Source organism: Macaca nemestrina, chromosome 15 (assembly GCF_043159975.1).
Source record: "Macaca nemestrina isolate mMacNem1 chromosome 15, mMacNem.hap1, whole genome shotgun sequence".
NCBI lineage: Eukaryota > Metazoa > Chordata > Mammalia > Primates > Cercopithecidae > Macaca > Macaca nemestrina.
This window is the reverse complement of record NC_092139.1, coordinates 85,824,420-85,852,269: the sequence shown is the minus strand read 5'-3', so window position 1 is coordinate 85,852,269 and position 27,850 is coordinate 85,824,420. Positions and strand designations below refer to the sequence as shown.

At 44.1% G+C, this 27,850-nt stretch overlaps 1 protein-coding gene across 6 annotated transcripts in view; it reads left to right on the top strand.

Annotated features, from left to right (window-relative positions):
- LOC105480733 (histone cell cycle regulator) overlaps nt 1-26,190 on the top strand; it is a 103,451-nt gene extending 77,261 nt beyond the window's left edge. For 3 of the 6 annotated variants that reach the window (XM_011739868.3, XM_071080013.1, XM_071080012.1), the window contains 4 exons: nt 96-201; nt 1,826-1,948; nt 2,423-2,586; nt 24,904-25,755. In XM_011739868.3, the coding sequence (XP_011738170.1) occupies nt 96-201; nt 1,826-1,948; nt 2,423-2,586; nt 24,904-25,343 (833 nt within the window). In that variant the 3' untranslated portion in view covers nt 25,344-25,755. Of the gene's footprint in view, nt 1-95; nt 202-1,825; nt 1,949-2,422; nt 2,587-4,546; nt 4,636-24,903 lie in introns of all 6 variants that reach the window. The other 3 variants (XM_011739870.2, XM_011739869.3, XM_011739872.3) reach the window with 3 other exon arrangements.
- Nucleotides 26,191-27,850: the final 1,660 nt, after the last annotated feature.

Below are 27,850 nucleotides of genomic sequence, written 5' to 3'. Positions count from 1 at the left end.
CTGTGGGAGCCTAGAGTTTAGATTTCTCCTTTGATGTGTTTGCAAACACTTGCTGATCAGAACACACCCAGAACTCATTTCCGTGCTGTCCCCAGGAAGTGATATGACGGTATCACAGATCTTGCTGACGCAGCATGGAATCCCAGTAATGAACCTGTCTGATGGGAAGGCGTACTGCTTTAATCCGTCACTTTCTACATGGTAAGCAAGCTGACCCCCAGCACTGTTCCCTGGATGAGTGTCTGTCTGCTCTAGACAGCAGAGCAAAGGGTCGTGGCCTACAGGGCTGCCTAGCCCTGCTTTTCCTGAGAGTCAGGCCCTGGAGTGAAGGCTGCTTTGACTATCTGTGCATGCTTCCCTGTCCCAGCAGGACACTGCAGCCTGTGGCCTCTACCCTCAGAGCCTATGTGCAGGAGCACTGTCCTCCTGCATTATTTTCAGGAGCCACTTTTTGAAAAAGCCCCAAAATTGTTGTAGTTTTTGCTGTGGCCCCCTTAGCCACCATGAGCATAGGTGAGTTGGCTTTACAGGAGCCTTACCAGGACTAGTCAATTTCTGTGAGCTTAGTAAGTACTTCAGACTTCCTCAGTGAATTAGTAAGGATGCTCATCCACTTACCTAGGCATAATGGTCTGTACTCTTCCTCTGTCCACTCAGGAATTTGGAGCCCTTTTCTGTACTTGCAAAATAATTTATACACAGAGCTCTTAACCCAGACACATGAAATATGTACGTTGTGTTCCAGCCACTCCAAGTTTTTTTCTTCTGTCTATACCTTTGGTCCTTAAGAACCAAAGCTTGCTACCTCCTAGCCCGTTTTCTGTTAAGAACTGCCATGCAGAAGTCTACATTCACACTGAGACTTCTTTCTTGAATTTGGGGAAAAAAAAAATGCTGGGTGCGATGGCTCACACCTGTAATCCCAGCACTGTGGGAGGCTGAGAGGATTGCTTGACCCCAGGAGTTTGAGACCAGCTTGGGCAACATAGTAAGACCCTGTCTCTACCAAAAAAAAAAAAAAAATCAAATAAGCCTGGTGCAGTGGCAGACATCTGTAGTCCCAGCTGCTTGGGAAGCTGAAGCACAAGATCCCTTGAGCCCAGGAGGTCAAGGCTGCAGTGAGCCATAATCACACTACTGCACTCCAGCCTGGACAACAGAGTGAAACCCTGTCTCAAAGGAAAAAAAAACCTCCACTGCCTGCTCCCCCAAATTGCAAAATGTTGTCTATTATATGTGATTGCTGTAATAATGGAAATAAGCTGATTATTTAAGAAGAGAAATATTGACTCTCTATAGGCATCTTTGTATTTTGGACACATTTACAAAGACATCCAGCTGTTCTAAAAGTGTGTGAAGAGTCTTTTCTTCACAAGGATGAAAAGGGTCCAGAGTAGGTGGAAGGACTGCCAATCTGGGATAGCTGTAGAAATAAAGGCAGGTAGAGGCCTGGCATTACTCCCCAGCTACAGGACCCAGGCCATATGGGCCCCTGGGCAGACCATGGCAGTATTTGAGCCGAGCATCAGAGCACACTGCACTCAGAGGCCTGCAGTCATCAGGAACCAACATATGGAGCTGAAGTGTTCCCAGCAAGGGCCCTATCCACAGCCTTCGCCTCATTCATTTTTCCTCGGGAACAATGATCTATCAGACCCATTACCATGAAACCTGTCAGTGATAGGCGCCTGTGCGGAAGTGCAGGGGCGCTCAGCCTCTGCTGGCTTTGTGTCGATAGGGGCTGCTTCTCTGTGGCCTCCTTGCCAGGCTCCTCTGGTAGATCTCTTGGTTTTCCTGAGCTCTGCTCCTGCCTTTGCCTCCCCAGGAACCTGGTTTCTGACAAGCAGGACTCACTGGCTCAGTGTGCAGACTTTAGGAGCAGCCTGCCATCCCAGGACGCCATGCTGTGCTCAGGACCATTAGCCATAATCCAGGGCCGCACCTCCAAGTACGTGACCCCAGTGCCATGGCCTCTGTCCTTAGTCCTGCCCTGGGGAAGTGACTGGGTCAGTGCGCACACAGTCCCTACCCAGGCCTTGTATCCACCTGCCCTTCCCCTGTGCCCCAGGTGCTGGTCAGCACAGGCAGGCTGGGCAGGACAGACTAGGGGTGCTGAGGGTAGTGGTCCTGCATCAGGTAATATCTTGGGGTTGGGGGCAGCAGTCACTGGCCCTGTCACTTCAGGGGCCCAGATGGCAGGTGCTGGGTGAGATACCCCAAGGGTGCCAGGAGGCACATGGCTGGGATGTGGGGATGGGCAGACAACAGATCTGGCATCTGCCAACAGACTAGCTAGTGGACGGGAGGCCTTGGCAGCCCTGGTGCCTGCCTCCTGCCAGCTCCTTGCCTGTTGCACATGGGGGTAGTTCCTGACTCTGTAGTGCCTGCTGCCTCATCATGGAAACTCTCCTGGTCTCTGCAGCTCGGGAAGGCAGGCTGCCCGGCTCTTCTCCGTGCCTCATGTGGTGCAGCAAGAGACCACCCTGGCCTACCTAGAGAACCAGGTGGCAGCAGCACTCACCCTGCAGTCCAGCCACGAGTACCGCCATTGGCTCCTCCTCTACGCACGGTACCTCGTAAACGAAGGTGAGGCTCTTGGCAGCCCTAAGCAGCTTTCTTCTTCTGCCCCTCCATCCTCCCAGGCCTGGCTTAGTCCCTGTGAAATCAGGGAAAAGGTGTGATGGCCCAGATCCCAGCCTGCTGCTCTCCCATCAACAAGGTGGGCCCAGCAGCCTCTACCTCCCAGCCTGAGCTGCAATTAAGGCAGCTCAGCAGGCACCCAGCCCCTTAATAGGCTCTGAGGCTCTGAATAGAGTGGCCCTGAGGGTGTTCCCACAGAGGAGCAGCAGGACAGGCCACAGGAGGGTGGAATAGATGCCTGGGTGGAAAGACATGGCCTAAAGGAGTAGATTCTGTGTTCTGGCTCCTGCCCTGCACCACACCTTGGCAGTGCTGCTCATCAGTGAGGGTATCTTGTAGCAGTGGTTCTCTTCCTCCTCCCAGCCCCTCCTGCCCTGGACAGGCTTGCCTGATGTCCTGCACTTACTGAGGCCCTCCATTCCTGGTGCTTCCTGCCAGAGCTCTCACTCTGCTGCCTCCCCTGCAGAAAGCCAGGTATGCTGGAAGAGGTGGCTGCACTGTCCTCACAGTGACTCCAACAGCCTTACCAGCTTTTCCTCCCACTTGAGTGTAGCCTTCAGGGTGCGGCCTCATGAAGAGCTCATGGGCAGGCCCTCCCAGAGCTCTTCCTGTGCTGCGTCCTGGCCTTTTTGCTTTATTTTTGTCATCACCCTCCCCATTTTGATTATAATTTAGAAAAAAAATCAAGTACAGAAAAGACAGAGAAAATCATAATCAGACCTTCACGAATGTAATTCCCAGAATTAATATGTCATATGTGCCTTTGGCTGTGTAAATATGAGTGTGTATGTGTGTGTGTACATACACTTGTAAATGACAGCAAATATTACTGATCAGCTTGAAGCCTCCCCTCCCTCCCTGCAGACCACAATGATGAATTTGATGTTTACTCTTCCCACCAGGTCTATGTGGTTGCCATAATGTGTGGTCCCCAGCTTTTCTGAATACTCAGCCTTCCCAGGCCCTCATACCTCTCCTGTGGTGCTCTAGTCACATCTTCCCTGGGAGCCCCTCCTCTTACTCCACTCTGGTTTGCTTCATCCTAGGTGTTGATTGGGACTTGCTCTGATGCCCTACATCAAGTCCCTACCTCCTGTCGGCCCCACCACCCATCTTGGGATCACTTCTGCTGCTTGCTTCTCTTTCTCCATCCTCCACATGCCTGTTCCAGTGTCCATACACCAGTTACCCATCTTCCATTCTGTCCCTTGTTTCCTTGGCTGTAAAAGGAGGAATCTAGTGTAAAAGTGGACCCCATTCACTTCCAAAATTCCTCAGATTCCAGTTTCGCCTCTCTTACTCCACCCTTTTCTTTGGACAATTTAATCCATTCGCTATTGCTTTAGCTGCCCCAAGTGCTGACAAACCCCGACACTCTACCTCCAGCCTTTCTAGCAACCCTACTGGGTGATGCCCATAACCCTTGAGTTAATGGGCCTATGCCCCCTCCACTCAGTTGCCCCTCCTCAGTCATACCTTTGCCATCTCTTACCTCTTGCGAGCTGGCCTCCCCACCTTCCTGACCTCCTCTTAACACCAGTTGCCAGCCCATATTCTCAAAGACAGATCTTACCAGCCCACAATTTCCCATATTTTCCCATCACCTTAAGGAGTTTATCACAGAATTGGCCACATCTCGTTTTTCCTCTGGGCGCAACACACAGAGAAGTTACAGATGTCGTCAGGGGAGTGAGCAAATGAGTGAAAATCTGTGAAGGGTCTCAGTGCCCCACACTGAGAGACGTGCAGGGGTATCTTGCCCGTAGTAGGCAATAAAATACGCATGTGTTTATTCTGATTTGATAGACACAACAACATAGCATATTCTTGATTTTTATTTCTTTTTGTAATGTGTTCCTATTTCTGTTTTGTTTTTTTGTTTGTTTGTTTGTTTTTCTATAATTAGGGTTTGAATACCGACTTCGAGAAATATGCAAGGACTTACTGGGTCCGGTTCACTACTCCACTGGAAGCCAGTGGGAGTCAACAGTAGTGGTAGGTGCTTCTTTCATTGTTGCTGCAAGAATTCTTTCTTGAAACATGAAGGTGGAGATTTTTTAAATAAGCCAAAGGGCTTTGAATTGTGTCCCATTAGACTTCTCCAGCACCCAGCCTCAGGTCCCAGCATCAGTGAGAGGGTGACATGCCTGCCCTCCAGAACCTGGCAGGAGGTGGGCCCTGGACATCAGGAGCCACAGAGTGCTTTTCCACATGCGTATGCTGAGGGAGGCTGCCTGCACGGGCTCTGGGCTTGGTTGTGAAGACAAAAGACGGAAGGTACTTCCCTGCCTTCATGGAGCTCAGTCTGGTAGGGATGCACACATAAGCAGGGAGGCAGTTAGGTCAACAAAATATTTTCAGACTAGATTCAGACTAAGAAGGAAATAAGCAGGGTCTTCAGATGAGAGTGCCTGGGAAGGAGTGACCAGGGAAGGCCTCGCGAGAGGACACTGCAGATGAAACCCAAGGAGAAGAGTGAGACGGCCATATAGAGACCTGGAGAAAGTGTTTCCTAGTAGAAGTGAGAGTAAAAGTAAAGAGTGTTTGATTTGTTTGAAGCCACTGTGGCTGGCACATAGAAGGCAAAAGGAGAGGGTGGTATGAGATGAGGCAGGAGGTGGACCACAGAGACCTTTCGAGGAGCTAGCGTTTTCTTCTTGGCAGAGTTGGCGCAGAGGTGTCATGAACTAAAATAGAAAAGCAATCAGGGAGTATCTTCTGTAACAGTCCCAGGAAGAGATGAAGGTGACTTGGATCAGTGTGGTGGCCATGGAGAGGGGAAAGGAGACAGGTTCAAGATGTATTTTGGAGGCAGAACCAATAAGATTTGATGGGTGGTTGAATGTGGAAGGAAAGAGCGTAATGAACATGTGGCACCTCCAGGTGTAGCTGGAAAAAATGGATGCCGGAACCATTGATTAAATCAGGAAAGGAACAGATTGGTGGGGGGTGGGAGAAGGTATGGATCTAAGAGTTAGCTCACAGTTTCATTCAATCATTGACAATCACTGATGGGGCACCTCCCCTGGCCAGGCGTGGTATAGGCATGGGGCAGGCAGCAGTGAATAAGGCAGACTGAGTCCCTGCATTCGTGGATCTGCTTTCTTATGGAGAGAGACAGACTAAGCAAATGAGAACAGGTATCTGTAGTGTCTTGAGTAGTGATGGATGCCATGGAAAAAAAGTTAAAAGGGCAGGGAGATACAGAATACTGGCAGGATGCTGTTTCATGTTGGGCAATTAAGAAAGGCCAAACTAAGCTTGCAGCGAGCCAAGATCGCACCACTGCACTCCAGCCTGGGCGACAGAGCGAGACTCCGTCTCAAAAAAAAAAAAAGAAAAGGCCAAACTAACAGTTAAGCAGAGACCAGAAAAGGTGAGGGATGAAGCCATGCATATATTTGGGAGAACATCCAGGCAGAAGGAAAGTGCAAAGGCCTGAGGTGGAAGAGTTTAGAATTTAAAAGGAACAGCCCAACGGGATGGTAATGGAAGGGGGAAAGGAGTTGACATCAAAAAGGCTGGAGGGTCAACCCTCACAGGCCTTGGTGTGTACAAGAGGCCTAATTTTTTATTCCATTTTTAAATTTGACTGTGGTGTACCTTAATTGACTACGTACTTTGAATCCTAGGTTCAAAGTCAAATCCCCTTAGGTCCCTGAAGGCATTGTTCCATAGACTTTGCATCCAGTTTTATTGCTAAAAAATCTATTGTAAATCTAATTTCCATTGCTTTGTAAGTACTTTGGGATTCTATCTTGGTGTTTTGAAGATTCAAAAAGCTCATTCATTCTGTGGAAATAGAGATAGAGACCAGTGATTTTCTTCGTTTTTCCTATTTGATTATTTCTTCCCTTTCATTTTTCCTATCGTCTGAGAGATGTAATATCCTCTCTTTTTAAAATCAGCTGTATCGCTGGGCGCAGTGGCTCATGCCTGTAATCCCAGCACTTTGGGAGACCAAGATAGATCACCTGAGGTCAGGAGTTCAAGACCTGCCTGGCCAACATGCTGAAGTCCTGTCCCTACTAAAAATATAAAAATTAGCTGGGTGTGGTGGCACATGACTGTAATCCCAGCTATTGGGGAGGCAGAGGCAGGAGAATAGCTTGAACCCGGGAGGAGGAGGCTGCAGTGAGCCAAGATTGTGCTACTGCAATCCATCCTGGGAGACAGAGCAAGACTCCGTCTCAGGAAAAGGAAAAGTTAAAAAAAAGTAAAATCGGCTGTATCAGGCCAGGCGTGGTGGCTCATGCCTATAATCCCAGCACTTTGGGAGGCTGAGGTGGGTGGATCACCTGAGGTCAGGAGTTTGAGACCAACGCAGCCAACATGGTGAAACCCTGACTCTACTAAAAAACAAAAATTAGCTGGGCTTGGTGACATGCACCTGTAATCCCAGCTACTCAGGAGGCTGAGGCAGGAGAATTGCTTGAACCCAGGAGGCAGAGCCAAGATCACTCCAGCCTGGGCGACAACAGTGAAACTCCATCTCAAAAAAAAAAAAAAAAAAAAAAAAGGCTAGGCGTAGTGGTTCACGCCTATAATTCCAGCACTTTGGGAGGCCAAGGTGGATCAGATCATGAGGTCAGGAGTTTGAGACCAGCCTGGCCAACATAGTGAAACCCCATCTCTACTAAAAATACAAAAAATTAGCCAGGCATGGTGGCGGGCACCTGTAATCCTAGCTACTCGGGAGGCTGAGGCAGGAGAATCACTTGAACCCAGGAGGTGGAGGTTGCAGTGAGATCACGCCATTGCACACCAGCCCAGGCGACAGTGTGAGACTTTGTCTCAAAAAAAAAAAAAAAAAAATCAGCTATATCATTTTTTATGCTTTCAGTTCTTCGCCAGATTTTTAATTTAGTCTTTTATCTACTTTAGCATAATAATCTTAGTTATTTTAAAGCTTTATGTCTGATAATTCTAGTATCGGGAGCCTTCACAGATCTATTTCTGTTGCCTATAAATATTTCTGCTGCTTCTCATTCAGATTGTCTTATCTCCTTATGTACCTGGTTATTTTTTACTGTCTGGTGGACATAGTATTTGAAAAATTTATTGTAGAAATAGTTTGAGGCCTAAGATGATGTTATCTTCTTCTACAGAACACTTCTGTTTGCTTCTGCCGACTTCCTGGCAGTAGCACTGTAGGGACGCCATGATCCTGTTCAGGGACTGAAGTTTTGTAGACTGCCTGGAACTCAAAGCTGGGTGCTAGCTGGTATAGATGCTGGTTTACTTCCAGTTGACACTTATTCTAGGTTGCATACCTTTGGAATACCAGGACAAAGGAGGGGTAAGTTAACAGGGCCCTAGCCCCTGCTTTGGTCCCCCTAGGCCCTCAAGTTATTGTTTGTTTTTCCAAGACAGAGTCTCGCTCTGTCGCCCAGGCTGGAGTGCAGTGGCACAATCTCAGCTCACTGTAACCTCCGCCTCCTAGGTTCAAGCGATTCTCCTGCCTCAGCCTCCCAAGTAGCTGGGATTACAGGCACATGCCACTACGCCTAACTAACTTTTATTTTTTTAGTAGAGGCGGGGTTTCACCATGTTGGCCAGGCTGGTCTCAAACTCCTGACCTCAGGTGATCTACCCACCTCAGCCTCCCAAAGTGCTGGGATTACAGACATGAGCCACCGCGCCCAACCCAGACCCTCAAGTTTGGTAGAAGTTCTGCCTAGCCTCTTCCTCATGGACAAATATTTCCAAAGCAAAGACATCGCTCTTTGGATTTCTGTCTTCCCCACACCATGGCTCAGTTATTTATCACTAACGCATTAGCTCTCAGAAGTTTGCTTCTATTTGTCCACCTTTTTTTCTTTGTTGTCAGTGAGGAAGCCTGTTCTGAATTGCATGGTCTGTTAATAGAAGGAAAGCTTTGTGATATCTTCTCAGATATCAGCTGCAGATGCTAACATTTTCTGAAATAACTTGTTCCCTGAATTATCTGCCTTTTCTGGGTTCAATCTTTGATTTGTTCATTGTGGTCTTTCCTTTAGGACATTTTACCCTATCTGGAAATCCTTGGTTATCAGGTTGTAGTTACAAGTGAAGGACCCAGATTGGTAGTACACTCAGGTTTCTTTTTCAAGAGTACAGCTGTTTACTTAGCACATCTCACCTTCAGGACAGGCCGATGAGCCATCTACTAGAGTGGGAGGCAGGCAGACACCTGCCCAACGAGTCCCCATCATGGGCAGGTTGTGGCGCTTCATTCTGTCAGCCTTAGCCCAAGATGCCAGCCAAAGCTCACCATAGTAGTTCTCTTTCTTAGCCTGAAAGTAAGCACTCTGGGTCATGGTGGTACAGACAGAAGGAGCCACAAACAGGCTACCATTTGATGGCCATGATTTCTTCTTCTCCCCTCCTTCCTGCTGATTGTTCTTACCAACTCCAAACAGGACACTTCACTGAGGCTCTGCCTAAGAGAATCTGTGGTTCCCCTCCCAGAGTCACCTGTCAGTATGTACCACCTGCTTTCCACCCTCTGTAAAGGTCTCCTAGCCCTTCCCTCATGGTTACAAGGTGGCTTCCATGTCCAAGATCAGGGAAGGAGAGAGAACAGGAGAAATCTGGCAACAGCAACATTCACCCTGTCATCGGAAAAGAAATGCTCTCCCAGAAACTAGTCTGTGCCACTCAGGCAACGATTAAATCACTTGGGCACCCACCCCTACTGCAAGAGAGGCTGGGAAAATGAGCAGCTTTTCTGCCTCTGTACAAAGAATATGTAGGAGAAGAGAATTTAGAGCAGACATAGACATAGCCAATCCCAGTGTCTTCTGCCATATCCTCTCCTGATCTCAACACTATTCTGAATTTGTTCCTTTTTTTCTTTTGTTTACTGTCTTTTCATCTAGATATTGGGGCAGAGGAGATGAGTGAGCATGAGCCTTCTGTGCTCTTGTTGGGTTTATTTATCAACCCTTTTTTTTTTTTTTAGACGGAGTCTCTCTGTCACCCAGGCTAGAGTGTGGAGTGTAGTGGCGTGATCTTGGCTCACTGCAGCCTCTGCCTCCTGGGTTCAAGCGATTTTCCTCCCGAGTAGCTGGGATTTCAGGCACGCACCACCCATGCCCAGCTAATTTTTCTATTTTTAGTAGAGACGGGATTTCGCAATGTTGGCCAGGCTGGTCTTGAACTCCTGACCTCAGGTGATTCGCCCACCTCAGCCTCCCAAAGTGCTGGAATTACAGGGGCGAGCCACTGCGCCCGGCCTGATTTATCAACACTCTTATGGTGAGAATTGGTCATTCAAGTGGAGCTGATCCTTCAGATAACTGGGAAAATATAGCTGTGGTTGGAGGATGGACTTCCAACCAGCCATGCTGACTCAGCAGCCCTCCCAAGGCGGCTTCTTAGGAGAGCATCATTTCATATGTTTAAGAGCTGCTTGTGTTTCCTTTTTTTTGAACTATCTGTTGAAATACTTGTTGCCATTTGTTTTTCTCATTGGTTTGTAGGAACTCTTTATATATTATAGGAGGTCTTTATATACTCTGATTTGAGCTGCCAGTGTACCACAGGGATGCCAAAGGTTCAGATTTCTTTCAACTTCAAGGATCGTTTGCATGGTTCAGTGTGCATGGAAGGAAAATGGGAAGCAGAAGGTTGGGGCACTAAGCAACCACCTTTCAGGTTCCTGGGCTCTGTTCTGGCTCCAGCCTCCCCAGCCAGGCTCTGCTCTTAGGAAGCCTTCCTTTGGTGTGGTCTTCAGTGTAAGACAGGGATCCCCAACCCCTGGGCCACAGACCAGTCAGCAGCAACATTAATGAGCACAAACCCTATTGTGAACTGCACATACGAGAGATCTAGATTGTGCTCTCCTTATGAGACTCTAATGCCTGATGATCTGAGGTGGAACAGTTTTATCCTGAAACCATCTTCCCCTACCCCGCTGGTCCATGAAAAAATTGTCTTCCACAAGACCAGTCCTGGGTGCTGAAAAGGTTAGGGACTGCTGCTGTAAGACCTGTGGCAGTGACCAGAGAGGTGGTGATTAAGTTGTGTGTTGCAGGCCGTATGAAGAGCTATACATCGCATCCTGAAACAGTGGAGAAAACCATCCTTTACTGAGAGCCGAAGGGTGGGGAAATATCAATAATACTTGGTCGCTCTTTATACTGACTTCAGGCCAGAGGGCAAGTCCTCTTGCAGCTCTTGCAGCTTCTTCCTAGTACCACAGGCAGGCAGAATGTTTTGCTTTGTTTATAGTAGTTTTTCGCTGAATCTTTAGGGTTTTCCATATATAAGATAATGTCTCTGAACAGAGATAATTTTACTACTTTTTTCCCAATTTAGTTGCCTTTTATTTCTTTTTCTTGCCTAATTGATCTGTCTAGGACTTTTAATACTATGTTAAATATTAGTGCTGGAAGCAGGCATCCTTCTCTTGTTCCTGATGTTAGAGGAAAAGCTTTCAGTCTTTTACCATTAAGTACGATGTTAGCTGTGGGCTTTTTATTTATGGTCTTTATTATGTTGAGGTAGTTTTCTTCCATTCCTAGTTTGTTGAGTGCTTTTACCAAGAAAAAGTGTTGAATTTTCTCAGATGCTTTTTCTGTAGTAAGATGATCATATCATTTTAAAATTTTCTTTAATTTCATTAATGTGATATATTACAATGATTGTTTTTCATATATTAAACCATTCTTGCATTCAAGGAATAAATCCCACTTAGTCATGGTTTGTAATTCTTTTAATGTGCTTTTGAATTCTCTTTGCTAGCATTTTGTTGAAGATTTTTGCATCACTGTTTACAAAGGATATTGGTCTAATAGTTTTCTTGTAGTATCTTTGTCTGGCTTTGTCAGGGTAATGCTGTCCTCATAGAACGAAATAGGAAATGTTCCTACCTATTTGAGTTTTTGGAAGGAGGATTGGTGTTAATTCTTTAAATGTTTGGTAGAATACATCAGAGAAGCTATATGATTCTAGGCTTTTCTTTATGAGAGGGTTTGGATTATTGATTCAGTTTTCTTGCTCGTTAGAGATCTGTTCAGATTTTTAATTTCTTTATGAGCCAGTCTTGGTAAGTTGCCTCCATTTTATATAGGTTATCAGATTTATTGTCATATAGTTGTTCATGCTGTTCTCTTATTTATAATCTTTTTTATTTTTGTGGCATTGGTTGTAATGTCCCCGTTTTCATTTTTGATTTTCATTATTTGGATCTTGTCTCTCTTAAAAGTTTGTCAATTTTGTTCATCTTTTCAAAGAATCAACTGTTGGTTTCATTGATTATTATTTTTCTATTTATCTTGTTTATTTCTGCATTATCTTTATTATTTTTTTCTGCTGGCTTTGGATATAGTTCTTTTTCTAGTTCCTTAAGGTGTAATGTTAGATTATTGATTTGAGATCAGCTTTCACTGCATACTGTTTTAGTATGTTGTATTTTCATTTTCATTTGTCTCACTTTGTTTAATAGTGTGTTTTTTCAGCCAGGCGTGGTGGCTCACACCTGTAATCCCAGCCCTTTGGGAAGCTGAGGTGGGAAGATCAGTTGAAGTCAGGAGTTCGAGACCAGCCTGAGCAACATAGCAAGACTGTCTCTCTCTCTCTTTTTTTTTTTTTCCCTCACTGTGGCCTCAACCTTCTGGCTCAAGCAATCCTCCTGCCTCTGCCTCCTGAGTAGCTGGGACTACGGGCGTGCACCACCACACCCAGCTAATTTTTGTATCTTTTATACAGATGGGAACAATATGTTTTCCAGCTTCCACGATGTTGTAGATTTTTGGAGACAGAGTCTGACTCTGCCATCCAGGGTGGAGTACATTGGCGTAATCTCGGCTCACTTCAACCTCCACCTCCCAGGCTCAAGCAGTTTTCCCACATCAGCCTCCTGAGTAGCTGGGACCACAGATGTGTGCCACCATGCCTGGCTAATTTTTTTTTTTTTTTTTTTTTTTTTTTTTTTTTTTTTTTGGTAGAGGTGGGATTTTGCTGTGTTGCCCAGGCTGGTCTCGAACACCTGAGCCCAAGCAATCCACCTACCTCGGCCTCCCAAAGTGCTGGGATTATAGGTGTGAGCCACTGCACTTGGCCTCTTTTCTTTCCTTTAAATATGTCTTCCCACTGACTATACTGATAATCTTATTGAATATCCTATTTACATGAGTTGCTTTTCTTTTCTTTTTTTTTTTTTTTTGACATTTTAGTGCACCCATCACCTGAGCAGTGTACACTGTACCCATGTGTAGTCTTTTATCCCTCACCCCCTCCACCCTTCCCTTTGAGTCCCCAAAGTCCATTACATCATTGTTATGCCTTTGCATCCTCATAGGTTAGCTCCTACTTATAAGTGAGAACATATAATGTTTGATTTTCCATTCTTGAGTTACTTCACTTAGAATAATGGTCTCCAACTCCATCTAGGTTGCTGTGAATGCCATTATTTCATTCCTTTTTAAGGCTGAGGAGTATTCCATGGTGTATATATACCACATTTTCTTTGTCCACTCATTGGTTGATGGGCATTTAGACTGGTTCCGTATTTTTGCAATTGCAAATGGTGCTGCTATAAACGTGTGTACAAGTGTATTGTTCACATAATGACTTCTTTTCCGCTGGGTAGATACACAGTAATGGGATTGCTGGATCAAATGGTAGTTCTACTTTTAGTTCTTTAAGGAATCTCTGGCCAGGTGCAGTAACTCATGCCTGTAATCCCAGCACTTTGGGAGGCCAAGGCAGGAAGATCACCTAAGGTCAGGAGTTCGAGACCAGCCCAGCCAACATGATGAAACCCTGTCTCTACTAAAAATATAAAAAATTAGCCAGCCATGGAGGCACGTGCCTGTAGTCCCAGCTACTCCAGAGGCTGAAGCAGGAGAATCACTTGAACCCAGGAGGCAGAGGTTCCAGTGAGCCAAGATCGTGCCACTGCATTCCAGCCTGGGTGACAGAGTGAGAATCTGTCTCCAGAAAGAGTCCCCATGCTGTTTTCCATAGTGGTTGTACTAGTTTACATTCCCATCAGCAGTGTAAAAGCGTTCCCTTTTCACCACCTCCATGCTAATATCTATTATTTTTTTATTTTTTAATTATGGCCATTCTTGCAGGAGTAAGATGGTATGTCATTGTGGTTTTGATTTGCATTTCCCTGATAATTAGTGATGTTGAGCATATTTTTCATGTGTTTATTGGCCATTTGTATATCTTCTTTTGAGAATTGTCTATTCATGTTCTTTGCCCACTTTTGAATGGGGTTATTTGTTTTTTTCTTGATGATTTGTTTGAGTTCCTTGTAGATTCCAGATATTAGTCCTTTGTCAGATGCATAGTTTGCAAAATTTTCTCCCACTCTGTGGGTTGTCTGTTTACTCTGCTGATTATTTCTTTTTCTGTGCAGAAGCTTTTAAGTTTAATTAGGTCCCATCTATTTATCTTTGTTTTTGTAGCATTTGCATTTGGGTTCGTAGTCATAAACTATTTGCCTAAGCCAATGTATAGAAGAGTTTTTCCGATGTTATCTTCTAGAATTGTTGTGATTTCAGATCATAGATTTAAGTCTTCGATCCATCTTGAGTTGATATTTGTATAAGGTGAGAGATGAGGATCCAGCTTCATTCTTCTATAGATGTGGCTTGCCAGTTATCCCAGCACCATTTCTTGAATGGGGTGTTTGTTCTGCACTCTGTATTTTTGTTTGTTTTGTTGCAGATCTGTTGGCTGTAAGTATTTGGCTTTATTTCTGGGTTCTCTATTCTGTTCCATTGGTCTATGTGCCTATTTTTATACCAGTACCATGCTGTTTTGGTGGTAACAATATCCTTGTAGTATAGTTTGATGTCGGGTAAATATGATGCCTCCAGCTTATCTTGCTTTGGCTATTTGGGCTCTTTTTTGTTCCATATGATTTTTTTTTTTTTTTTTGAGACGGAGTCCCACTCTGTCACCCAGGTTGGAGTGCAGTGGCACAATCTTGGCTCATTGCAAACTCTGCCTCCAAGGCTCAAGTGATCCTGCACCTCAACCTCCTGAGTAGCTGGGACTACAGCACGTGCCAGCACACCCAGCTAATTTTTGTAAGTTTTGTAAAGACAGGGTTTCACAATGTTACCCTGGTCTCGACCTCCTGGGCTCAAGTGATCTGCCCACCTTAGCCTCCCAAAGTGCTGGGATTACAGACGTGAGCCACCACGCCCTGCTGTGGTTTCATGTGAATTTTAGGGTTTTTCTTCTAGTTCTGTGAAGAATAATCATGGTAGTTTGATGGGAATTGCATTGAATCTGTAGATTGCTCTTAGCAGTATGGTCATTTTTTATTCTACCCATCATGAGCATTGGATATGTTTCCATTTGTTTGTGTTGTCTGTGATTTCTTTCAGCAATCAATTTTTCAGTTTTTCTTGTAGAGATCTTTCACATCCTTGGTTAGGTATATTCTTAAGTATTTTATTTTATTTTATTTGCAGCTATTGTAACAAGGGGTTCTTGATTTGATTCTCAGCTTGGTTGTTGTTGGTATACAGCAATGCTACTGATTTGTGTACATTGATTTTGTACCCTGAAACCTTGCTGAATTCATTTATTAGATCTAGGAGCTTTTTGGATGAGTGTTTAGGGTTTTCTATGTATACGATCATATCATTGGCAAACAGCGATATTTTGACTTCCCCTTTACATATTTGGATGCCCTTTATTTCTTTCTCTTGTCTGTTTGCCCTGGCTAGGACTTCCAGTACAATGTTGAATGGCAGTGGGGACAATGGGCATCCTTGTCTGTTTGAGTTCTCACTTTTATCTTTTCCCCGTTCAGTGTAAAGTTGGCTCTGGGTTTGTCATAGATGACTTTTATTATCTTGAGGTATTTCCGTTCTATGACGGTTTTGCTGAGGGTTTTAATCAAAGGCATGCTAGATTTTGTCAGATGCTTTTTCTGCATCTATTGAGATGATTGTATGATTTTTATTTTTAATTCTGTTTATGTGATGTATCTCATTTATTAACTTGAGTACGTTAAGTCTTCCCTGCATCCCTGGTATGAAACCCACTTGATCATGGTGTATTATCCTTTTGATACACCATTGGATTCGATTAGCTAGTATTTTGTTGAGGATTTTTGCATCTATGTTCACCAGGGATATTGGTCTGTAGATTTCATTTTTGTTATGTCCTTTCCTGGTTTTGGTATTAGGGTGATACTGGCTTCATAGAGTGATTTAGGGAGATTCCTTCTTTCTCTATCTTTTGTAATAGCTTCAGTAAGATTGGTACCAATTCTTTGAATGTTCAATATAACTCAGCTGTGAATCCATCTGGTCCTGGACTTTTTTTGTTGTTGGCAATTTTTAAATTACTGTTTCAGCCTTGCTACTTGTTATTGGTCTATTCAAAGTTTCTATTTTTTCCTAATTGAATCTAGGAGGGTTATATATTTCCAGGAATTTATCCATTTCCTCTAGATTTTCTAGTTTGTGTGCATAAAGGTGTTCATAGTAGTCTTGAATGATCTTTTCTATTTCTGTGGTATCAGTTGTAATATCTTCCGTTTTGTTTCTAATTTAGCTTAATTGGATCTTTTTTTTTTTTTTTTTTTTTGAGACAGAGTCTTGCTGTGTTGCCGAGGCTGGAGTGCAATGGTGCATCTCAGCTCACTACAACCTCTGCCTCCCAGGTTCAAGCAATTCTCAGGCATCAGCCTCCCAAGTAGCTGGGACTACAGGCATGCGTCACCACACCCAGCTAATTTTTTTGTATTTTTAGTAGAGACGGGGTTTCGGCATGTTGGCCAGGCTGGTCTTGAACTCCTGACCTCAAGTGATCCTCCTGCCTTGGCCTCCAAAATTGCTGGGATTACAGACATGAACCATCGTGCTTGGCCTCTTTCAGACTTTTTGATGTACGCGTTTAATGCTATGAACTTTCCTCTTAGCACCACTTTTGCTGTGTCCCAGAGGTTTTGATAAGCTGTGTCATTATTATCATTCAGTTCATAAAACTTTTTAATTTCCATCTTGATTTCATTGTTTATCCAAAGATCATTCAGGAGCAGATTATTTAATTTCCATGTATTTGTGTAGTTTTGAGGGTCCCTTCTGGAGTTAATTTCCAATTTTATTTTACTGTTGTCTGAGAGGGTACTTGATATAATTTCGATTTTCTTAAGTTTATTGAGACTTGTTTTGTGGCCTATCATACGGTTTTTCTTGGAGAATGTTCCATGTGCTGATGAAAAGAATGTATATTCTGCAGTTGTTGGGGAGAATGTTCTGTATATATCTGTTAAGTCCATTTGTTCTAAGGTATAGTTTAAGTCCATTGTTTCTTTGTTGACTTTCTGTCTTGATAACATGTCTAGTGCTGTCAGTGGAGTGTTGAAGTCTCCCACTGTTATTGTGTTGTTGTGTATCTCATTTCTTATGTTGAGTACTAATTGTTTTATAAATTTGGGAGCCCCCATGTTAGGTGCATATATATTTAGGATTGTGATATTTTCCTGTTGGACTGATCCTTTTATCATTATGTAATGTCCCTTTTTGTCTTTTTCAACTATTGTTGCTTTAAAGTCTGTTTTGTCTTATATAAGAATAGCTATTTCTGCTCGCTTTTGGTTTGTATTTGCATGGAATATCTTTTTTCACCCCTTTACCCTCAGTTCACGTGAGTCCATATGTGTTAGTAGATACTTGGTTGGTGGATTTGTATGCATCCTGCCATTCTGTATCTTTTAAGTGGAGCACTTAGGCTATTTACATTCAACGTTAGTATCGAGATGTGAGGTAGTTTTATTTACCATGCTTGTTTTTACCTGAATACCTTGTTTTTTTGTTTTTTCATTTTGTTATTGTTTTATAGGCCCTGTGAGGTTTGTGCTTTAAGGAAGTTCTATTTTGGTGTATTTCAAGGTTTTGTTTCAAGATTTAGAACTCCTTTTAGCATTTCTTGTACTACTGGCTTGGTAGTGGCAAATTCTCTCAGCATTTGTTTGTCTGAAAAAGACTTTATGCCTTCTTCATTTATGACCCTTAATTTTGCTGGACACTAAATTCTTGGCTGACAGTTATTTTGTTTGAGAAAGCTAAAAATAGGAACCCAAACCCTTCTGGCTTGTAGGGTATCTGCTGAGAAATCTGCTGTTAATCTGATAGGTATTCTGGCCGGGCGCAGTGGCTCATTCCTGTAATCCCAACACTTAGGCCAAGGTGGGTGGATCATTTTAAGGTCAGAAGTTCAAGACCAGCCTGGCCAACACAGTGAAACCCCACCTCTAATAAAAATACAAAAATTATCCAGGCCTGGTGCCAGGCAGCTGTAGTCCCAGCTACTCGGGAGGCTGAGGCAGGAGAATTGCATGAACCCAGGAGGCAGAGATTGCAGTGAGCCAAGACTGCACCACTGTACTCCAGCCTGGAGGACAAAGCAAGACTCTGTCTCAAAAAAAAAATCTGATAGGCTTTTGTGTATAGGTTACCTGATGCTTTTGCCTTACAGCTCTTAAGAATCTTTCCTTTGTCTTGACTTTAGATAACCTGATGACTGCTGGGTGATGATCTTTTTGTGATAAATTTCCCAGGTGTTCTTTGAGCTTCTTGTATTTGGATGTCTAGCAAGGTCAGGGAAGCTTTCCTCAACTATCCCCCAAATATGTTTTTCAACCTTTTAGATTTCTCTTCTTAGGAATACCACTTATTTTTATTCTTAGGTTTGACCATTTAACATCCCAAATTTCTTGGAGGCTTTGTTCATTTTTTTAAAAAATTATTTTTTCTTTGTCTTTGTCTCATTCAAAGTCTTGTCTTTGAATTCTGAAGTTCTCTCTTCTGCTTCTTCGATTTTATTGTTGAAACTTTCCAGTACATTTTGTATTTCTCAAGTGTGTCTTTCATTTCCAGAAGTTTCGATTTTTGATTTTTTGATTTTTTTCTTTATGATGTCGATTTCTCTGGAGCATTTTTCATCCATATCCTATATATTTTTAAAAATTTCTTTAAGTTGATTTTCACCTTTGGTATCTCCTTGAGTAGCTTAATAATCAGCCTTCTGAATTCTTTGGCAATTCAGAGATCATGCCATTGCACTCCAGCCTGGGCAATAGAGCGAGACCCTGTCTCAAAAAAAACGAAAAAGAAGAAACCAAAAAATTCTACCTTTTTAGGCCAAATAATGAAAATCTACTTTGTAATTGGTCTTCTTGGTTTGGATCCATTGCTGGGGAGCTAGCGTGGTCTTTTGGAGGTATTATAGAACCTTGTTTATTACCAGAATTACTTTTCTGATTACTTCTCATTTGGGTAGAACACTTCAGTGGAAAAATCTGGAACTCAGAGGCTGCTGTTCAGATTATTTTGTCCCACAGGGTAATCCCTTGATTTGGTTACTTCCAGACTGTGGTGATTATTATTGCCCTTCTGGGTCTAACCACCCAGTGGGGCTACCTGGCTCTGGGCTGATGCTGGGGAACATTTGCAAGGAATCTGGTGATGTGATCCATCTTTAGGTCTCCCAGCTGTAGATAACCAGCACCTGCTGTAGTGGAGGTGCCAGGGGAATGGCATAGACTCTGTGAGAGTCCTTGTTTGTAGATATGTTTAATGTGCCGGCTTTCTCAAATGCTGGTTGTGCTACCAGTGAAGTTATCACGTGGACACACTCGGGACCGCTGGTTAGCAAGGATGTTGCAGGCAGTGGAATTAGCTGTTGTTTTTGTCCTTCCTTGGAGTAGGGTTGTTCTGTTATGACTTGCTGTAATGTCCTGAGTTGGTTGGCCTCCAGCCAGTAGGTGGCACTTTTGAGAGAGCACCAGAGTTTTTCACCTGTCTTGTGGAATTTATAGCAGCCTGCCACTTCTTTCAAAGGATCTGTGATTTCTTTCGGTTTTCCTGGTTTGCAGTGATTCCTGAGTTCTCTACTCAAATTATTGACCAGATGAGATCACCTAGGGTTCAAGGTCCTCTTCCAAGCTCAGTCGTTATTGGAATAGCAGAATTCATTTCCTTGTTAGCTTTCCACCGGCCTCCTCCATCTTCTTGAAGCCAGCAATTGTGCATGTAGTTCTTCACAAACTTCAAATTCCTCTCATGAGTCACTTTTCTCTCGCCACTTTCAAGATTGTCTCTTTTGAGAATAATAAAGTATCTAAGAATAAATCTAACAAAGGATATGCATAGCCTATATGCTAAGAATTATAAACGTTTACTTAAAGTCATTAAAGAAAACCTGGACAAATGATGAGAAAGTGCAGTACAGTAAAGATGCCAACCATTTCTAAATAGACCTGCTGACTCAATGCATCCCTAATCAAATGCCAGCTAGAGGTTTCAGTGACACTTGACAAGCTAATTCTACAATTTATACGTAGGTGTAGAAAGCCAAGAATAGTTAAGACATTCACTCTGCTACCAGATATTTGGGTTTATTATGAAGCAGGGATAATTTAGACACTTTGCTATATGAGCGAGAAGACAAAACAGATACAGTGGGGAAAATTGGGGGGAGCTATTCAATAATAAATGGAGTTTGGCAAACTGGTTATTTATATGTAACTGAGAAGTAGATCTTCAGTTCATTAAAATATACCTCCAAAGGGTTAAGAATTAAATGTCAAAAGTGTTCATCTAAATGTCAAAATGTAAAAAAGTTCTGGTTGGGCACGGTGGCTCACGCCTGTAATCCCAGAACTTTGGGAGGCCGAGGTGGACCGATCACTTGAGGCCAGGAGTTCAAGACCAGTCTGGCCGATATGGCGAAACCCCATCTCTACTAGAAATACAAAAATTAGCTGGGTATGGTGGCACATAGCTGTAATCCCAGCTACTTAGGAGGCTAAGACACGAGAATTGCTTGAACCTGAGAGGCAGAGGTTGCAGTGAGCCAAGATCATGCCACTGCACTCCAGCCTGGGCAACAGAGCACGAGACCCTGTCTTAAGAAAAAAAAAAAAAAGAAGTCAAAGAGTTCTGCCTTTTTAAGCCAAATAATGAAAATGTAGTTTGTAATTATAACATATGTAGAAGTGAAGTGGCATGACAGCAGACAGCAGTATCACAGAGGCCAGGAGTGGGGATATGAAAGTATACCATTAAAAGATTTTTACACATTATGCAAAGTGATATCATAATAGTTGAAGAGAGACTACGATAAGTAAAGCCATGTACCGTATGTTATATACTGTATGTTATATGCCCTAGAGCAACCACCAAAAAAAACCAAAACATAAAACTCATGCACATACACATGCAAATCCCAAAACAGTGAAAAGAACTATAGCTAAAAAGCTAACAAATGGACAAAATGGAATGATAGAAAAATAATAAATTCATTCAAAAGAAGGCAGAAAAACAGATACATAGGATGGTAGATTTAAACCCTAATATATCAATAATCATTAAATATAAGTCTAAATTAAAAAGCATAGATTATCAGATCAGATTTAAAAACAACCAGCTGTACATTGCTTATAAGAAACCCAGCTTACATGTAATAATATAATAGCTTAAAAGTAAAAGGACTGCCAGGTGCGGTGGTTCATGCCTTAATTCCAGCACTTTGGGAGGCCAATGCAGGTGGATCATTTAGAGAAAATGGAGTCCTGTCCTGGCTAATTTTTGTATTTTTAGTAGAGATGAGGTTTCGCCATTTTGGCCAGACTGGTCTCGAACTCCTGACCTCAAGTGATCCATCCGCCTCGGCCTCCCAAAGTGCTGGGATTACAGGCATGAGCCACCGTGCCTGGCCTAATTTTTGTATTTTTAGTAGAGATGGGGTTTCACCATGTTGGCTACGCTGGTTTCAAACTCCTGGCCTCAAGTGATCTGCCCGCCTTGGCCTCCCAAAGTGCTGAGATTACAGGCATGAGCCGTCGTGCCCGGCAGACATAAGACTTTAAAATAAATGTCTTAAAAAATGCTCAAGGAGAATACAGACAACTAAACAAAATCAGGAAAACTATATATAAAGAAAATGAGGCCGAGCGCAGTGGCTCAAGCCTGTAATCCCAGCACTTTGGGAGGCTGAGACAGGCGGATCACGAGGTCAGGAGATCGAGACCATCCTGGCTAACACAGTGAAACCCCGTCTCTACTCAAAAGAATACAAAAAACTAGCCGGGCAAGGTGGCGGGCGCCTCTAGTCCCAGCTACTCAGGAGGCTGAGGCAGAAGAATGGCCTGAACCAGGGAGGCAGAGCTTGCAGTGAGCCCAGATCGCGCCACTGCACTCCAGCCTGGGCGACAGAGCAAGACTCCGTCTCAAAAAAAAAAAAAAAGAAAAGAAAAAAGAAAATGAGGGCCGGGCACGGTGGCTCATGCCTGTAATCCCAGCACTTTGGGAGGCCAAGGCGGGCAGATCACAAGGTCATGAGATCAAGACCATCCTGGCTAACACAGTGAAACCCTGTCTCTATTAAAAATACAAAAAAAATTAGCTGGGCTTTGTGGCTGGCGCCTGTAGTCCCAGCTACTCGGGAGGCTGAGGCAGGAGAATGGTGTGAACCCGGGAGGCGGAGCTTACAGTGAGCCAAGATCACGCCACTGCACTCCAGCCTGGGCAACAGAGCGAGGCTCCATCTCAAGGAAAAAAAAAAAAAAAAAGAAAATGAGAGTATCAACAAGGAGATAGAAATTCCAAAAAAAGGCCGGGCGCGGTGGCTCAAGCCTGTAATCCCAGCACTTTGGGAGGCCGAGACGGGCGGATCACGAGGTCAGGAGATCGAGACCATCCTGGCTAACACGGTGAAACCCCGTCTCTACTAAAAAATACAAAAAATTAGCCGGGCGAGGTGGCGGGCGCCTGTAGTCCCAGCTACTCGGGAGGCTGAGGCAGGAGAATGGCGTGAACCCAGGAGGCGGAGGTTGCAGTGAGCTGAGATCCGGCCACTGCACTCCAGCCTGGGCGACAGAATGAGACTCCGTCTCAAAAAAAAAAAAAAAAAAAAAAAAAAGAAATTCCAAAAAAAGAGCTAAACAGAAATCTGGAGTTTAAAAATACAATAACTGAATTGAAAAGTTCACTACAAGGGTTCAACAGCAGACTCCAGCAGGCAAAAGGGAGAATCAGCAAACTTAAAAATAGGTCATTTGAAACTGTCAAGTATGAGGTGCAAAAAGAAAATAGAATGAATAAAAGCAAACAGAGTCTAAGAAACTTATCAGACACCATCCAAGTATACCCATGTAGCCATAATGGGAGTTCTGGAAGTGTAAGAGAGAGAGAGTATTTGAAGAAATACTGGCTGAAATTTTCCAAATTTGAGGAAAGATGTGGATCTACTAATACAAGAGCCTCAGTGAACTCTAAGTAGGAAAATCCCAAAGGAACCTGCACTGAGACACATTATAGTCAAACTGTGAGAAAGACAAAGAGAAAATCTCATCCTTGGAAGTTTCTTAGATGTCAGTTTTAAAATAGTATTCCTGATGTTTTCTTTGTGGTAATAATTAACTCTTCCTTTCTATTTCTTTGTGAGCTAGTTTTGATACATTATATTTTTCTAGGAATCTCTCCATTTTCTCTAAATGTTCAAATTTCTTAGCATAAAGTTGATAGTAATCATAACTTTTTCTTTCTTCTATATCTGTAGGTATGTCTCTTCTTTATTTCTAATATTATTTCTTTAAGCTTTCTCTCTCTTTCTAGATTAATCCTGCCGGACGTTTCTCTATTAGTCTTTTCAAGAAATGACTTTTGCCAGGCACAGTGGCTCATGCCTTTAATCCCAGCACTTTGGGAGAACAAGGCAGGAGGATCACTTGAGCTCAGGAGTTTGAGACCAGCCTGGCCAACATGGTGAAACCCCGCTCTACTAAAAATATAAAAATTAGCCAGACATGGTGGCACACACGTATAGTCCCAGCTACTCGAGTAGCTGAGGCAGGAGGATCACTTGAGCCTGGGGGGTTGAGGCTGCAGTGAGCTACAATTGCATCACTACACTCCAGCCTGGGCAACAGAGCTAGACCCTGTCTCAAAAAAAATAAAATAAAATTGTTTTTATAAATCTTCTCTATTAAATCTTTGTTTTCTATTTATTTATTTCAATGTTTATTATCTCCTTTTTTAAAAAATGGGGTTTTTTTCGTGTTGTTTTTTTCTTTAGTCTTTTTTTTTTTTTTCCTTTCCCCTGATGGCTTTAGGTTGGAGTCTTGGTTTGTCATTCTTTCATGTTCTGTAATACAGTATAAGCTGTTGTTTCTAAATGCCTCTAAAGTGCCCACTTTTGCTGAGTCTCGCCACTTTTGGAGTATTTTGTGTTTTTTTTTTTTAACCATTCTCTTGTCATTTTTAATTTCACTTAATTTGAATTCCCCTTTGACTTGTGAGTTTTACTCAATTATTTCAGTCAGAAAACATGATGTATTTTAGGAGTTTGCGAACTTTTCTGTAAAGGACCAGATAGTAAACATTTCAGGCTTTGCAAAACCATACAATTTCTGGTCTGACTACAGCACTCTGGTGTCAGAGCCTCCCTGTTGGAGCGTGGGCTGCTTCTCCATCAAAGTTGGTTGTCAGCAGCAGCCATTCTCCTGCTTATCCCATCTCTAACAACTTCTGTGTTACTCAAACCTCCTATTTACACTTGTTCTTTACTGTCACTTCTAGTCTTGTTGCAAGTGTATCTGTCACTGTTAATTCAAGATCTTAGGCCTTCTCTTCCAGTGTTAAAGTTGTCTGACTGGTAGTTTTCCCTTTGGAGCAGCCGTACTGCTCAGGAGTCTGCTCTTTTGGTCTGTGCAGCAGAGACCCCAACTGGCAATGCTTGTTTCAGACTGTGGTGTGCCAATATGCCCTGACGTGGAGGATGTTTGGGCAACTAAACATAGTTTCGTCAGCATCCAAACATCCTCCACATCAGAGGATACTGGTACCTCATTTGTTTTACTGGAAAACTAAAGCCAGTCAGTGCCCCCCAGGCATGTCCTTGCCCTGGGGCTTGACCCCAAACCCCTGGCAAACATCAGCATGAGGGAACAGCCCCTCCTGAATGGCCAGCCACCTGACCCTAAGCCTTGATGTTCTACTCTCATCCTGCCCTGGATGGTCAGGGCCCTGCTCAGTCACTGTAAGGTCAGCAGTGACTGTGCCCACAGATGGAGGAGCACTGGTCTCATCCTCCTTTATCCCCACGCTGTGTTGCTCCCACTCCACCTGCCACTTCATCCTGCACATTTGCCCCACAGCTCTCTCACAGTTTCTCACCTGCAGAGGAGTTGTTCTTTCCTTCTCCCGTGAGCAGACACAAGGTTCTCTGCCAGGCCAGGAAAGTCCCCACAATCTAGGTCTCCTCACTGACACTTGCACTCAGCTGTCACTCTGTCCACAGGGTCTGCGGAAGAGGGAGCTGCTGAAGGAGCTGCTGCCAGTCATCGGGCAGAACCTCCGATTCCAGCGCCTCTTCACCGAGTGTCAGGAACAGCTCGACATCCTGAGGGACAAGTAGCCTGCCCCGGCCTGCCCTGGCTGCAGCAAGGGCAGGGCCACACTCTCGCCGCTGATGACACGCAGGGCCACCTCTCACCTGACCAGGCTGTAGGGGGAGGAGACACTGGCAGGAGATGTGCTGTCCTGCACCAGCGCCAGCCCAGCTCCCTGGGCAGATGTGCCCTGTGTCCTGGGCCTGGCATTGCCTCAGGAGGGGGAAGCTTGTCCCTCCCTCCTAGCCCCGCGTGCGGAGCTAGGGCTGGAGCTCTGCCCAGGTGCCCTGGGGCCAGCAAGGCACTCCCAGGCCTGCCGTCTCCAGCACGGCCCCAAGGTGGACACTAACCCCTGCTGCTGCAGGTGCCGTGCTGCTTCAGCGGTGACGATTGAGCCATTTGTGAGAGAGAATCTGGAAACATTAGGTATTATGCAGTCAGCAGACTGACCTGAGACCTATGTAAAAGGAAAGCTGTTCCAACACACGGACTATTTTTGTACTAGAATTTGCTAACTTGTAATATGGAATTTCCTCTGGCCGATAATCAGGATTTCCCTATAAGTCACTTGGACATTGGTCACTTGTAGGAAATTTAAACTCTAATTATGACAGCTACACTGAAAAATAATTGTACTGAAATTAACTTGTCTATCTTCATTTGGTTTTAATTTTTAAATGTTTGTAAAAAGAGACTGTTTTGGGGGAATGGGGCAAAGGGGTGGGCGATTTCTTTTGTAAGTGTAAAATAAATGAACACGCATTGAATACCAAACCCTCCTGATTTCTCTTGCCTTTTCCTTCTAACTTTCATCCTCCCTGCACTGTGCATCTCTCTCCTGAAGTAGATGGTGACAGAACATGAGAGCCAGAAGGGATCCTTTGTGTCATCTCATTCCCCCCTGTCATGGTTAATACTGAGTGTCAACTTGATTGGATTGAAGGATGCAGTATTGATCCTGGATGTGTCTGTGAGGGTGTTGCCGAAGGAGATTAACATTTGAGTCAGTGGGCTGGGGAAGGCAGACCCACCCTTAATCAAGTGGGCACCGTCTAATCAGCTGCCAACGAATATAAAGCAGGCAGAAAACCATGAAGAGATGAGACTGGCTTAGCCTCCCAGCCTACATCTTTATCCCATGCTGGATGCTTCCTGCCCTTGAACATTGGACTCCCAAGTTCTTCAATTTTGGGACTCGAACTGGCTCTCCTTGCTCCTCAGCTTACAGACAGCCTACTGTGGGACCTTGTGATTGTGTAAGTTAATACTTAATAAACTTACATATATATTATATATATCTCCTATTAGTTCTGTCCCTGTAGAGAACCCTAATATATCCCCCATGCAGAAATTCATTTCACAGTGTAGAGTGGTCACTTCTGTGGTCACACAGCACCACAGGTTACCTTGCACATGTCATCTCCCAAGCAAGGCATCATGGTTCATGGTTCTGGTCTTGCTGTGTCCCAGGTTCAGATCATACTGTGCACCAAGGGTTGCAGCTGTTTGGACAATTTCATGAAAGGAAATCAGTATTTACAGTCTTGGACATATTGGAGAATTATCAGGAAAGTTAGAATTTTATTAGAAAGTGATCCAAATGATCTACAGGAGAAGAGATAGAATCACAGAATCTTTAAGCACAGTGAGGACTGAGTACCACCCACTCCTGGGTCCTGATCTTTATCACCACCACCTAGTGTGTGGGTCTGAGTCTGGGGAAGGAGCCTTGGACTTGGAATCAGAGGCCTGGGTAACTGACCACTGATCTCTGGCCTAGCAGCCATTCTACTCCATGTCTCACTCGGATGTCAAGTGACTGGATGAGACCCAGGCACGTGTGCATGCCAAATAAAGCCAGCATAGTGTGTGTGTGTGTGTGTGTGTATACATAAAAAGCCAGGCTGCACGCAGGACTTTTCCTTAAGGAATGAAGAGCCAGAGACTTGCTGTGCAGGTCAGGCAGCTCCCCTAGCAACTATGCAGCAAGACACTGAGAGCTTTGTGGAGCTCCAGGAAGCAATATATGCCAACAGGCCTGTCTGGGCCTCAGTTTTTTAGCTGTCAAATAGAGATTGAGACTAAAAAAATCTGCACTGGGGTTGGGCACAGTGGCTCACACCTCTAATCTCACGAGGTCAGGAATTCGAGCCAGCCTGGCCAATATGGTGAAACCTCCGTCTCTACTAAAAATACAAAAATTAGCCAGACGTGATGGCACACACATGTAATCCCAGCTACTCGGGAGGCTGAGGCAGGAGAATTGCTTGAACCTGGGAGGCAGAGGTTGCAGTGAGCCGAGATCGCGCCACCGCACTCCAGCCTGGGCAACAGAGCAAGACTCCGTTCCAAAAAAAAAAAAAGAAAATCTGCATCGTTATGAGGACAAATTGGGATTGTGTGGGCAAAGTCTTAGCACGTTTCCTCCCTTGAAGGAAATGGCAGTCGTGAGTGACTCTACCACCACTGGAGATGATGAAGAGATAAGCAGAAAAACATCAAGGCCTTCAACTTACAGACAAGATGGAGTAACAGGGACCAGGTTGACCCTTCTACCTGAAACAACCAAAGGAGCCAGTCAAAATACATGCAATGGTGGTTTCAAGACACTGAATACCATGCTGGGCACAGTAGCATGTGCTTGGAGACCCAGCTACGTGGGAGGCTGAGGTGGGAGGACCACTTGAGGCCAGGAGTTCAAGGCTGCAATTAGCTATGATCACGCCACTGCATTCCAGCCTGGGCAACACAGGAAGACCCCATCTTGAAGAAAAAAAAGAAAAAGGAAAAAACAGAAAAAGACATCCCAGGTAGTACGCTTGGGCAATCGTGGGGCTCGCCTTGTTTGTATCCCAT